At 42.0% G+C, this 14,346-nt stretch overlaps 2 protein-coding genes across 3 annotated transcripts in view; both read right to left on the bottom strand.

Annotated features, from left to right (window-relative positions):
- LOC128306729 (uncharacterized) overlaps positions 1-14,346 on the bottom strand; it is a 383,189-nt gene that overhangs the window by 186,294 nt on the left and 182,549 nt on the right. Inside the window, exon 7 of one of the 2 annotated variants that reach the window (XR_008287595.1) lies at positions 2,526-2,539. The exons of the other annotated variant lie outside the window; for it this stretch is intronic. The gene's annotated coding sequence lies outside the window, so the exon portion shown is untranslated. Of the gene's footprint in view, positions 1-2,525; positions 2,540-14,346 lie in introns of those variants that run through there. 2 annotated transcript variants of the gene reach the window in all.
- LOC128306743 (glycine, alanine and asparagine-rich protein-like) lies at positions 9,231-12,637 on the bottom strand (the record flags this gene model as incomplete). The annotated part of the gene is made up of 1 exon (XM_053044342.1): positions 9,231-12,637. A coding segment is annotated over one exon (846 nt), but the record flags the coding sequence as incomplete, so codon positions are not given.

The raw sequence follows: 14,346 nt of genomic DNA, 5'->3' as shown, positions 1-14,346 counted from the left end.
ATAAGAGAAGAGAGAGAGAGAGAGAGAGAGAGAGAGAGAGAGAGAGAGACAGCCAGACTGAGAGCGAAATAGAAAAAGTGATTCGAGCAAAAAGTAGACAGAAATAAAGTGTACTAAATGTATCTTTTTTTAAAAATATAGATATAAATTTGTGTGAGAGATAAAGAGAGAGAGAGAGAGAGAGATATATATAACAAATATAAGATATAGAAAGGCAAATAGAGTTTTCGAAAAAGGGTAAAACAAAACTCGAGAAAAGTTGGAACAAGACCTAAACAGCATGAAATATTACAATACTAATTAACAATATCCGTGAGTACCAGGGACATGACTGAGATAGAGAGAAAAGGGAAAGAAGGAGGGTGAGAGAGAAAGAGAGGAAGAGAAAAAGACAGACAGAACAAGAGAGAGAAGGACAAACGGTAAAGAGCATTCAAGTCAGGTGGACAGAATAAAAAGTGGTGAACAGAACATATTTCGCAAGCATAAAGATAAACGTACAACGTTGAGAAGAGTAGTAAAAGTAGTTAATCCGATCCACATGTGGTACCGTCAACGAGGCGATTATACTAAGTAAAAACAAACGCAACAATACTGAGCTGCAAGATACGGCAAACTGAAAGTCACAGACCAACATACGGAATTTCGCAAGAGAGCATCAAGAAGGAAATCCAGAAATTTAATTTTAAGCATAAACGAAAGCAAAACATAACAGATGTCAAAAGAGGTAAATAAAAAAGAAAACTAAACAAAGGCAGCAAATGTGTAATTGTTACATAAACAAAACAAGCTGACATAATTAAACAGAAAGAAGCAAAACTAAAGCAACAAAACAGAATATAAAACGTAACTAAAACGAACCAAAAGAGAACAGATACAAGAGGAACATAAAAAAGTTGTAGTTAGCAATACCTGGCAACAGATGAAAGAGAGAGAGAGATAGAGAGACAGAGAGAGAGAGGACTAATTACAGCAGTAGAGAGAAAAACACATTGCAAGAGGAAACGGGGTGCGGCCATACTCTCATCCTACAACCTCACACAAAGGGAAGACGGATACACAACCACCAATAGGGTTCCCTGTTTTGGTCACAAACGAGACCCACACACTGCTGGTTACGAGGTACGCAAACTCAACACGTTCACCAATACAGTCTAAAAGCTTTAATGTAGATATGATTGGATTCATGTCCATTACCCGTGGTGCCAGCAATACATAGGATGTTCTGCAGCTGGGACAGGATGAGACCAGATCGACACTAGCATGTTACACAACGTGTATCATAAGGTTATTGCAGGATTACTAGTTTTACTCAAACATAATTTCAACGTTACAGAGAAAGAATGAATATGATTCAAGTATTATAGATATGAATAATAGAGAGAGAGAGAGAGAGAGAGAGAAAGAGAGAGAGAAAGAGAGAGCGATATAAATTGAACGAAAAAGTCGTAAAGCGGTGCAATGAATAATTCATTACGATTCGGTTTATAATCCTCTTCAGGATTAAAGGTACTACTAGTTACAGAGCGCGTTCATACATAAGTAGCAAATATGAAGAAATTGGTAATTAAATGTTGATAACGAATCAAATTAACGTTTAATCAAAACCGGTTAAATGTATTGCTGCCAACAATAATATTTTGCAGATTGCACCTGTTTGAGAGAGAGAGAGAGAAGTGAACGTTGGGTACATATATCACGTAGACTCCGTGCAATATTGGCTTCGTCTTATTTAACAGTTTGAATGCTGTTGATCATTTAACTAAATAGCTTTATCAGATGAGCACAGACAAATCGTGCTGGGCACCAAAGTTTGTGTTCGTACAGGTATACACTTCGGCCATATTAGCCTCGAAATTACCTTGAATAACTAGTAGTGATTATATTACGTATTCACTATTATACCAAACATACTAAACCAGACGAACGATGCATTCAATATGATTTGAACATACGCACACAAATACGTGAGAAGACTCGCTACAGTACACGCGGATACACTAATAACATGTGTGGAGGCCTCGTCCTGCTGATGGATATGTCAGCAGAGACGTGCGCTTGAACGTCGTGCGTGTGTGTGTAATGCACACTCCGTCAGTAAACGATTCACACTCTATCGAACGCACACCCATAATTTTGCTAACGCACAACACAATAACTACAATTCGTTTTAAGCTATACGTAAGATCATTATAACTGGTGAGCTTGATTACTAAGCTGCACAAACAGATGCTTGTTTTACTTGCAAATACAGATAATCACACAAACCACTAAACAAACGCACAAAAATGGGAACAACCCTGTTGACGTGTCGATAATACCGGCATACTAACAGTACCGAATGATGCTACTTAAGAAGAGTTTTTTTAGAGTGTTGCGAGAAAGTGTGTGGGAGAAAAAGAGAGATTGATAAATGAGACGCGATATTAGACTATTTAACAAAACGGCCAGTTTCAGTTTCTTCCATTTTGTGTGTCCAAATATTCTTTCTCTTTCACTCTCGCTCTCTCTCTCTCTCTCTCTCTCTCTCTCTCTCTCTCTCTCTCTCTCTTTCTCTTTTTATTTTATTCATTTTCGCGAAATCGTTTTGCATAACAAAGTGTTCTGCCCATCGTAGGATGCACAATTAGACTCCAATGATTTAACTTCCCATTTGTTTATGTTTCGGGCGCTGGCGTTGAATTTGTTTGTTTGTATTATTATATTATTATTATTATTATTCATTTGCTATTATTTTGCTTTTAGCAGTGGCGTGTTACGCACAGTTTCTACATTAGATTTTCTTTCCGCGACTGCCTGTTTTAGGTGTTTCTTCTACTTTTGGATTTTGTTTTGTTTCCGTTTGTTTCTATTTATGTTTTTTTGTTTTTCCTTTTTTCTCGTTATCTCATGTTTTGGTCACGTTGCTGTTACATGAACTCTAACATAGTTCAATATGCTCACTTCCGTCGACATCGGATAATTGTCCACCAAAAACGAAAAAGGCACTACACAATGATGTAAGCTTGTGCGATGTGCAAGAGGAAACCCCCGCCATATAACAAACGACAAGAGAGAAGAAACGATAGAAAGAGAAGGGTAACGATGTTGTTTTTGTTTTTTTTCTTTGCCTTTGTTTTATTAAGTCTTTTAGTCATCAAATATAAATTATTTTAGTATAAATTATAACAAATAGGATTTTAGCTGTTTTTTTTTCTTTTGCTCCCTTTTTCACATTCGCTTCCACTTCAAAGTTCCGTTCAATTTGTTACGCTTCCATTTACCGTTCATGTATGTTTTCCCCTCCCTTTTCTTCTACTTTAATCTGGTTATCCTCGTTTTTTTGTTGTTGCTTGTTTTACTGGTGTGTTGTTTTCTCTTTCCGTTTTTTTTATTCTGTTTCCACTTTTCTTGACCTTCTTTTTTATGTTACTCTGCTTTTTTTCCTCCATTTTTCCTTCCTTACTACGTTTTACATCAGGTAAGATTCAATTATACACCATCGGAAAGAAAACGAGAAACGAAGGATATATAACAAGAACAATGAATAAACATTAAATATAAGAATTCCGAACACTAGAGTTAAGAGATTAAAAGTAAATGTGTTCACGCTAGTACACATATGGGCAGTACGGGGTGTGGCGGAGAACAAGACCGAGGAAGCGAGAGCATGTGAGTGTATCCCGAGCTCAAACCTACCCTTCCCCTTCTTTTGTCTCCCCTTTAACCCTCCCACGTGCCATAATCTCTACGTTTTCTTTTGTTTTTCCTTACGTTTTCCCCACTAAACATTTCCCCCTTCCCGTTTGACGAACCTTTTTTTTTCACGGGTAATCAAGAGAAAGAGAGAGAAGGGGGAGAGAAGTGGCTTCTCTTACTCTAATCCACCTCCCATGCCCAATTTCACCCCCCTCCCCCCTCTCCATCTCATCCTTCTTCTAATAGAATTGTCACCCGACATTCGGAGCGGTTCGTATAAATCATAAATAGCGTTTATTGCACGTACGAGTTTCGTTTTTGTCTAATGGTAAGCTAATGAGGCAGGAAAACGCAAAGAACGGGCAGAGGTCGAGGGAGCTGTATTTTACAGCGGGAAGTGTGGTTCCTAGCACAGTGAGGTCGGGTTTTCGGAGAAGTGGACCCACCCGCCAACAACGGGACCCATTTACGATCCACTACACTTATAACTTATTACTGGATGTTTGTTTGCGTTGCTTACTATATAACATTGTCTTATAGGGGCTTTATCAAGCCCTTATCAAGGGAAGGTGATACAGGGGGGGAATTAACAGGGAAAATGTGATTAAGGATCGTCGAGCAAAGAGGAACCAATTCTTTTAAACCTTATAATGCAGTGAGAGCAAAACCACTGGCATACATGACTCGAGCAACCAAGCATTTTGCACATTCTATAATACCCATCCAGTCATGGGCCTTCATTGCTATCGCTCCATCTCTCACTCAGCTTGTTTCCTTTTTTTTAAATTTATCATCCCTTTTCCCCTGTTTCATACAATCGAAAGAAAGGGACTCCCTTCTTTCGCACCTTCCCTTTTCACCGAGAAAAAAAAACATATATAAACCTTTAAATGCATTACCCGTTCGGCTTGACCGTTCATGGTCGTTACCACAATTGCACTGAAAATTGCTCATTGAGTCTTTGCATTGTATTAGCTGCACACTAAACATAAACAATCAACAACCAAACATTTAAAAATTATGTAAATTTGTATATATAAACAAACAGTTAACTAAGGACACGGTACAGGGAGTGAGTGTGCGAAATGGGTGACAGAGAAAAGCAGGGTGGAGGGAGAGTATTTATTATGGATAGCTTTGCCTGCTGTATTTTTTTCCTATTACTTTGTTACGACAGATCTAAGCGATGCCCAGTTTTACTGAAATTAAGTTACGTTAAGTTACTCCTAAGTAGCGATGAGATTAGTAAATGAGTGTTGCAAAACGTAAACCCGTCGTGTATGTGTGTGTGTGTGTGTGTGTGTGCGTGTACGCGCGCGTGCACATTGCGTGATAGTGTGTAGAAGGATGGAGAGAAAGGCAATGAGAGACAGAGAGCGAAGAGAACGGTGTGGAGAGTAATAGGGATGGACTTGTTCGCTCAACTGAACCATGTCAGCGGGGTTACTAACTAACAGACGTTTCCGTGGTAGTGGAGTTCCTATTGCAATACTAATATGCAACACAAATAATCCTACTACGTACGTAAGTGTTAGTATGTGTGTTATTCTTTTTTCGTTCAATCACTCATTCGCAATGGGTTGCACTGCATTCCGAGTTAGTTTTATTATAATATTGTTGTGTACTATTAAACTAACTCTTTGTTTCCAACTTCTTGCTCTATTGTTCTACTTTTCTCGTCTGTTTACAAGCTTGTTGGTGAGCTAAACAAGCAGATAAAAGGATACTTCTTTACGAACGACTAACTTCATTCTTGTTTTTCTTTTGTGACACTACAAACCCCCAAGAGGTCTTGGTTCTGACAGCTTTGATCTCATCTACCCGTAGCTGGATTGTTACAGTACTGGGTACGGGGCTTCGGCTCGGAATTGGTACCGCCGGGCCTATAGGGTCCGGCGTCCTCTTAAAAACCATCACCACTGCCGTTTTAACCACCGGTGCAGCCATTTTTTTCAGGCCCTTTTAAATTAAGCTTACCATTGGTGATTTAAATGGAAAGAATGTAAAAATAGAGACACACAAAATTAACAACCGTAACAATGCATTGGAGTATTAGCTGGCTTTATACTGGTTTCCCTCACCCTTTTCATGTTTCTTTTGCTACGTTCGCCCTTTACGCTAAACAATCAGACTAGTGCAAAGCAGATTTATTTGGAGGTTTTTTGTTTGCTATCTCTATTTAATCCTTTCTGCTCTCTTTCTCTCTCGCTCTCTCTTTTTATCTCGTCTTTCATTCGTGCCCTACTCTCTCCACTCACCTACAATTACACAAAAGCTGTAAGTGCACTCTCATACCGCACCCTACAGGTAATATCTTTCTGTGGTTTAGTAAAATTTAAAACAGAAAATAACAAAACCAAAACACACACACACGCAAAGATAACTAAAAATGCTGAATACGAAAAATAATACATACAATTACACCTACGCGACCAGTTTACCGAAAGGAAAGCCGGGGAAGAGTTGCACACGCATACACACACAAGCACACGCGCACATACAATAATGCATATCTTCTTGTTTGAGATTAATGTTTTAACAAAAAATAATAAACAAAGGAAAAAGGTAACAAACCCCAACAGCAGAAGGTAAAGGTAAAACAAATAACAACAATAATACACAACAAAACGAAACAGAAGGCGTGTAAATGTGGAAACCGGAACACAAAAAGAGTTCGATACATTTAAATACAACCATACAAAATGAGGTAGTACGTTATACTTTTAAGTTCATCATACATACTATGATATTGATATAGGTAAACGCGCGTACGTACGAAACAAATTTAAAAAAAATAAAAAAAAACACAAAATAAAAACAGATAAGCGGAAACGAATGTAACAAAATAGAACATTTTGCAATACAAAACCAAAGTATATAAATATAAAAACAAAAAAAACGGCATTCTCTAATGCTCTTGCACGCTCATCACGCAAATCAGTGATGATTGTTTCTTTTTTTCTGTTGCTATTGTTGCCAAATCATAACGTTTCCTGTTAAGTTCAGTAGCGTAACGGAGTAACGGTAAAGATCATAATCACTACAATAATAATATTAAATTAACTTACATTATTAATAATAAAAAAAAGCATACGGGGGAGGTTTAATTAAGAAACTTGAACATAAATAGTGTAAAATTGTGATTCTTCTTGTTTTTATATATATTGCACATTATTAGTAATATTACCGATATTATGTAGGTATCGTATATTAAAACACTTGGCCTATGCGTTAAAGAGATGTCATTGTGTGTAAGCGCTTGAACTAACCACATAAATACTCCGCGCTATGTATACATATCCTACTGCAAAAATACATATACATGGCAAAGAATACTTACATACAATATCATTCAACTACACTCAAACTTACACCCACCCACACACACACACATACGAACGCTCATCACACATGTTCACTGTAGTACCGATCACTCGCAAATACGCACACACACACATCCATACACACGTGTGAACACTAATCTGAGAATACACACATATACTAGCAAAGAACGGGACACTTGGGAGGGATATGAGGGTGTATGCGCATATGGTTCAAAGCAACGGAAGCTGTGCTTGTCGCCACAATCCGCCATTTTGGGCATTCACATCTTAACATTTACAAATCCTAGTCTGGCCATTTCTACTGGTTATTGTTTTACTGCGTCCATTCGCTTTGAGCTGGTGTACTAATTCCCTTCCTTCTACCCCATAGTTCCTCCATTCGCCTTTGCTCGGCGATGCTCCCGAACAAGGTTCATCAAGGAATGATTCGACACGACTGACCAACCTATACAACAAGAGTAGCAGGTGTGTTGGCGGGATAGATAAGGAGAGTCTGTGTGTGTATGTGTAGGAGCAGGTTTGCAGAGTGATGTGTGTGGTTTTGTTGCTTGGAGCAGGAACGATCACTGGGGGGGTGGGGAAGGGGGTGTGTGTTACATTTGTGCGACTTATTAATTCTAGAACAAGTAATTCATTTTGCTACGCCTCCGCAAACCCCTAAATAAAGTATTCTATCCTCCTCGCCACGCCACGGATGAGCAATGTCAATACAAACACGCAAACCAGAGGAAAATATAATCACAAAAGAGAACAAAGGAACGGAACCCCGCTCTGGTAGTGTAACAGGGAGTTAGTTTCCTCCTTATTATTTTTTTTTTGTATACCCGTGTCGATAAAAACAAATGCTTTCGGGAAAGAAGAGAGTGTGTGCGTGTGTGCCTTTGGACATTGACGCCTCACCTTTCATATAGTAGCTAAGTGTATATTACTAAAACGTTAGTCTTTTAGTAGCCCTATAGTAGTAGGCGCAGTACTGTGCTCCCGCTCTTTCCAACACACATTTTACTTCTCTCCTTTCCTGTTTTTTTTTTGCTCGCTCGCTTTTGCCACTTGATTTTTCTCGCTCTCTCTCTCTCTCTCACACACACTCTCGCCCTTAAACACGCTCGCTCGTCCTACCAAACGGTCCGGAATGTTCCCAGTGAGAATCGTATCACGTGTGCTTTAGTGTTTTTCAGTTGACAATGCAGGTGTTGAGCAAGTAGGACGACTACATTTCATTACATTTTGGAGGAGAGCAAGACAACAATCCGTAATGCAACCGGTAACCACCGGGATGACCGAGGCTGATCAAAACTGTGCAGGACATTTAACCAAAGACGAGAACGAAAAAACCGACTGTTGTACGCGGTTAATTCTGGTATTTGTCAGTCATCTTGGTTGAAGAGCTGCAATCATTATTTCATATAACGCACAGGACTATTATTACTAGCGTTAGGTAAATCTCGTTCAGATTCAAGTATCTGATAGACTCTGAATCTCTATGCTGAAGATTTACGACACTGCAAAAGATTCATGAACCGTCAAACAATTATGAATTCCTATAGCTTCATGAATCCTCAATGATTTATGGATATTTTGAACGTGGAATCGTGAGTGAATCATGATTCGAATGACTTTTCCCCACTGACAGTTCATTCAACATAACACTAGTTTATCACTCTTTTGCAAAAACCTATCTTAAAGTCCGATGTTCTTGCGAAGTGTGCGTGTATGTGTTGTTGCGTTTTTCCTAACGATCACCACAACCCTTTCTTGACGCTTGACATTAAGAAACAGAAACAAATAATTACGAACGAAAAAAAATGCAATAATGTCGCACAGGCAGTGGATGCGTAAGAGCAAATCACGATGTACATTATTAAGTAGACATGTGTATATATGGATGTCCGTGTGTGTATGGTTGTATAATTGTGTAAGAGGTGCTATAGTGTATTCTGTAGTTCCTAGTAATGCAGATGAGTAGCTCTGTCATACGGTGTAATAATTACCCGTTCAGCAAAAAAAAAAACATGCACCTTGTGTGTGTGACTAGATAAGGATAGCTTAACACATTCATAATTTCCTCCCCTCCCCAGACCTCACACTACCACTCCCCTCCGCCGTCGTCCCCACCGTTCAAGAAAAGCACCCTTTCCTCCTTCACTAATAGTTCGCCTCCCACTACCCCTGCTAGAAAACCATAGCTCTTTCCTCCTCTGCCGTATAATTCACAGCTAATACACACCACCAAGACAACCCGTCGAGGATATTCCGGTGTGAATGGGGTATTAATGCGAGTGTCACGTATTCGCTAATTAATGCCGACACAATGTTCATCGGTTTCGAACAGGCTTTTGTGGCTCAATTGCTCCTTTGTTTGCTTGTCTATCTGCGACAAGTGACAGTTCCTTGCGTATTATTTTTTTGTTTTTACAATAATTAATTTCAACATTCTAGTACAACTAAAGGAATAACATAAAATAAAACAAAAACTCTACAATAGTACAACGCATGCATTGAACGGCTATACCGCACTGGGGTACAATGAGACTAAGTAAGGAAGAAAAGGATATATGGTAGCGATAGTGGGGGTGTGGTTGTGATTATCCAACAACTGCTCAACCTTCGTTCTGTTCAACGAATACCATCTTGCGCAGAGCAGTGAATAAAGATATCAGCTATCAATTGCAAGAGCAAACGAATCGTACCTCTAACTAATCATAACCATACATACAATCCTAACTGGGATGTTGTTGCCTTTTGCCGAGTGGTACAAACTAATGGAAAGGTAGTTCGTTAAATGCACCGAGTTTGTTCGCCTCGAGCGAAACGTTAACAAAACCATATTAGACTACGCGGTGTGAGCAGGCATTTGGTGGGAGAGAGGGAAGGAAGTATGAGGTGGAAAGAACGCAAAACTAATTACGCCCGATTGTGCGTAACTATAGCAAGGCTAGTGGAGGACGCTAGGCTTATCAGACTATACGATCAACGTCAACGATTATAAGTATCATCGGGAGATATATAAATATACGAGGGGTCAGAATAGATGTTCGGCACAATGTATCTCAAGAGCCGCCATCAGCTGTCAAAATATTTGCCTAGTAGGTGCCCACAGCACGGCAAGACACAGTGCCTACAGAAGCCCCTTATTGCACTCTCCTTTATAACAACAAGTTCGTGTATTGGTGTGTGTGTGAGTGTGTGTGTTTATGTAAAAAAGATCGACGAAGCAGAGATGACCAACAGATATGTTGAGGGATGTCATACGGGAGGGGTTTTGGGCAAGTGGTGTGTATCTGTGTGTTGGTGTTTTGCGTATATATATATATGGGGGAAAAGCAAGGCGGCCATTTTTAGCAGAAGATGATGAGCAGACGCAGAGACAGAGAGGGAGAGAGAGAGAGTTGATGTACGGGGTACGCGAAATACGAGCAGAGACGCTAGCAGAGACAGGATGAGACGACGACTTAACCTAGCTCCGTGGGACAAACGACCGTGCCCGTGTGATGGGCACTGTTACCATCAACACTACCATTACCACCACCGCCAGCATTACTGTCCTCTGTGAAACCTTGATAGTCGGCTTTCGGTTCGCCACGGTCGTAGTTCGAAGATCGGTCATGATCCGGGAAGGTGACTACTCCTTTATCGCAAATACCCGCTAGAGGGCGCTTTATCTGCCGCCGTCGACGGCGTCGCTGCTGCTGCTGGTGTTGTTGCTGCTGCTGCTGCTGCTGCTGATACTGTGGTTGTCGGTGTGACGGCTCCAGATGCAGATATCGGTGTCGGTACGAACGGTTAGCATATTCGGACGCGGTTATTGGAGTACCTTCGCTTGCGGAACGCCCGGCATTAGCAGACGTGCGGAATACGAGCGGCCAGCCAGCCGCCGACTGATCCACACCTGTTTGCAGCGACCCGTAACCCCTCCAAACGCAGCCCCGATGCGGAAAGGTGGAGTGAGAAGAGCGACTACTACCTCTACAACTACTACCGCAGGGTGAACAGAGTGGACGACGTCCGTAGATTGTAGCTGCCAGTGGAAGCACTGACAGTGCACGACCCGAAGTACTGCCGCGAGGTGACTGAGCGGTGTTACAGTTCTCGGTGATGTGGCGGTTTACCAGCCGGCGGTTCGATAGGTTTTGCCTAGCGGTGATGCTGCTGGTACTACTGCTGTTGCTGCTGCTAGTATGAGTGCCACCATTTCCGCTACTGCTCCGGTAGCGGCCGTAATCAATGTAACCAGCATTGTCCCGACAACAGGGAGCGATAGTCCGGCCTATACTGTCGGCACTCGGGTAGCTGACAGCACCCAGCCCGTATTCCACCCTAGACGACGGTGATGTATCTAGGTCGGTGAGACTGCTGCTACTACCTCCATTCCTCCAGACGGTGCTAACGACGGTGCAGGTGGAGGTGGTGGCAGTACTATCTGTCGACTGTAACTGAGCCGTTGGTCGCAAAAAGGGCGACACTGGCAACGAAGACTGAACCGACGGATATGGATAGCTCCACTGCTCCCGACTGCTCAGCGGCTGTGACGCAGATAAAGAAGTAGACACAGGTGTTGGAACGGAAGGTACGGGACGGGGTATGGAAGGATGCGATGGTGCAGGTTGCTGCTGTTGCGGTTGGTAACGGTGATGCGTTGTCGTGTCGGGTGTTGTGTGTCGAACAGGAAACAGATGGCGTCGTGTGGAGTCGTCATCATCGTCGTCTGCATGGTCGGGATAGTAGTCATTGGGCTGCCATTGATCATTGCGAGATCTACTGCTTCGATATCAGTCGGACAGATCGCCACCATTATTACTTTCCCGGCCACTGCTTCCACCACCACTACCACACCCACCGCCACCACCTCCTCCTCCTCCTCCGCCACCTCCCCCACCACCTCCGACACCGCCACAGGCGCTATCTCTACCGCCGCCCGCACCGATAGCCATGATTCCGCTGCCTGACACCACACCACCAACAGCCGCCTGCATACTGAGATTACTGCCGCCGCCACCACCACCACCACTACTCCCCCCGACGCTGCTGATGCCAACCATACTACTATTACCAACGCCTCCGCTCCCGACAACACCAATACCGCCGCCGCCACCGCTGCCGGGCGAGACGGACGCCGCTACCGCTGCCGCTACAGCCGCCGCAGCCGCCGCCGCGGTCGTGCTCGGAATGGGGGGGAACTCGGACTTGAAGGAGCCGAGCGCGTAATTGGCAACTGCTGCCGCCGCGGAGAACTGCTCCGACTTGAAGCTGTTCGCGACCGCGGCCGCCGTGGAAAAATCGGGCTTAAAGCTGCTGTTTGCGGCGGCAGCCGCTGCCGAAATGGCTGCTGCCGCCGCAGCCGCTTGCGACGCCATCGTGGGGGAAAGCATGTTTTCGAACTTTCTGGTGTCGGGGTTGAACATCGGATGCTTGAACTTGCAATGCGTGCGCAGGTTATCGCTTCTGGTGTAGGTCGCCCGGCAGAGTGGACATTCGAAGCGGCCCGGAAAGTGCACATGATAATGGTTGCGTATGTGGGTGACCACTTTGCCGCAAAGCTTGCACCGATGCAGATTGCAACCGCCTGAGAGCCGTTCAAAGGTCAGCCGCATGTGCCAGGCCTTGGAGCCTGTTGGGAAGATAATACATACACACAGAGAAGAGAGAAAGACCAGAGAGAGAAGAGAAGAGGGATAACAAAAACAATGAGATTGTCACACGCGTGGATCCGTTATTTTCTTTTTTTTTTTGGTTTGATTTTTTGAAGTTTGAAACAAGTAGCAGTGGTAGTAGTATAGTAGTAACAGTAGTAGTAGTAGTAGTAGTAGTAGTAGTAGTAGTAGTAGTAGTAGTAGTGGTAATAGTACTAGTAGATGTAATAGTAGTAGTAGCAGAAGTTGAAGTACTAGTTATAGGCCGGTTATTATAGTAGTTGAAGTAGTAGTTATGGTAGTTCTGGTAGTAGTAATAGTAGTAGTAGTAGTAGTAACAGTGGAAGAAGTAGCAGTAATGGAGACCATGTTCAGGGGTTTGTGTATGAGATAGTGTGCTGATGGCACATCTCAAATCTCTTTACGTTTCCATGGAGTGGTGCATGTGTGTTTGTATGTGTGTATCGGATTGCTGTATATATGTTCTCTATGTCGTCTTTATGGGAAATGCAGAGATGAACGTGTATGTGTTCTGATCGGTGAGGAAGGGTGACAGGTAACGAAACTGTGGAATTATGGCAAGTAGAGTTTAAACTTACAGAAGACTAGGCACACAATGAGCCGTACGGAAAGATAGTTAGTGTGGATTAGTCTTACACAGCGAAAGGACAGCGACGAACAGAGATGGAGGCAGGCGGTTTGTTAATATAAGGAAATAGATATATCATGAGCTAGGGAGAATTGTATGTTCGTAATGATCAAGCGTCCCATCAACGAATAAATTATTAATGAAAAGAAAAAAGATGCTTTGCGCATGGAAATGGAAACACCGATTTACGCTGGGTGTTAAATAACAGAAGGTAGAAAAGCTTTCCATATTTTATTACAACATCTGCAAACCAGAAACACTAATGCTCCTGGTACGGACAACTGTCGCGGAACCTTACAAATGTTTTGTGTTTACAAGCCGGTTTTAATTTCGAGTTCGAACATTAATCAGGTATTCTTCAATTCGTATTCTTAACGGCTGAAGAAATATCGGAATGAACAGTTTGTATCTCAACAGGGTACGAAACTGAATGTTTTTTTTTTTGCAATAATGATCATTTGTAATGCATAAGACAGGATGCGATTGGAGGCAGAAGATAAATAGGGATAAAGGGTAAAAGCTGGAAAGCAGACTGGGCAAATGAAAGGAAGATAAGTGACAGTCAAGAATCAGAATTCGAAAGGTAATTGTATGTTTGTCGCGTGTGATAAGGGAGTAATATGGTACATAATTCACTCGCCTTTCAAGTGGAAGATCCAAGGCTCGTTACAAATACTCTTTTCCGAGTAATGTGTCAATTATGTTACTGCTTTTAAGAAAAACAAAACCAACTTTAGTTTTCCTTCTAAAACTTTCCAACACCAAGAGACAAGCACAACTAGAACGAGATTTGTGTACTTTTTTGTTGTTGCTTCTATACAGTGACAAAACATAAGATATTAGTACTGCCGCTGTGGGTGTGTTTGTGCATGTGTACAGGAAGGCGGAAACACACAAACGACGCCATGGGTTCCGTTTCAAACGCCTTCATTTTGTTTTTTTATTTATTTATAATACAATTAGATAATTTCAAACTAACGAAAACCAAACAAAACAGAGAAAAAAACAATAATATGAACAATATATGTATACATCTTTTGCTTGT

This window comes from Anopheles moucheti, chromosome X (assembly GCF_943734755.1).
Source record: "Anopheles moucheti chromosome X, idAnoMoucSN_F20_07, whole genome shotgun sequence".
Classification (NCBI taxonomy): Eukaryota; Metazoa; Arthropoda; class Insecta; order Diptera; family Culicidae; genus Anopheles; species Anopheles moucheti.
This window is presented reverse-complemented; position numbering and strand designations above follow the sequence as displayed.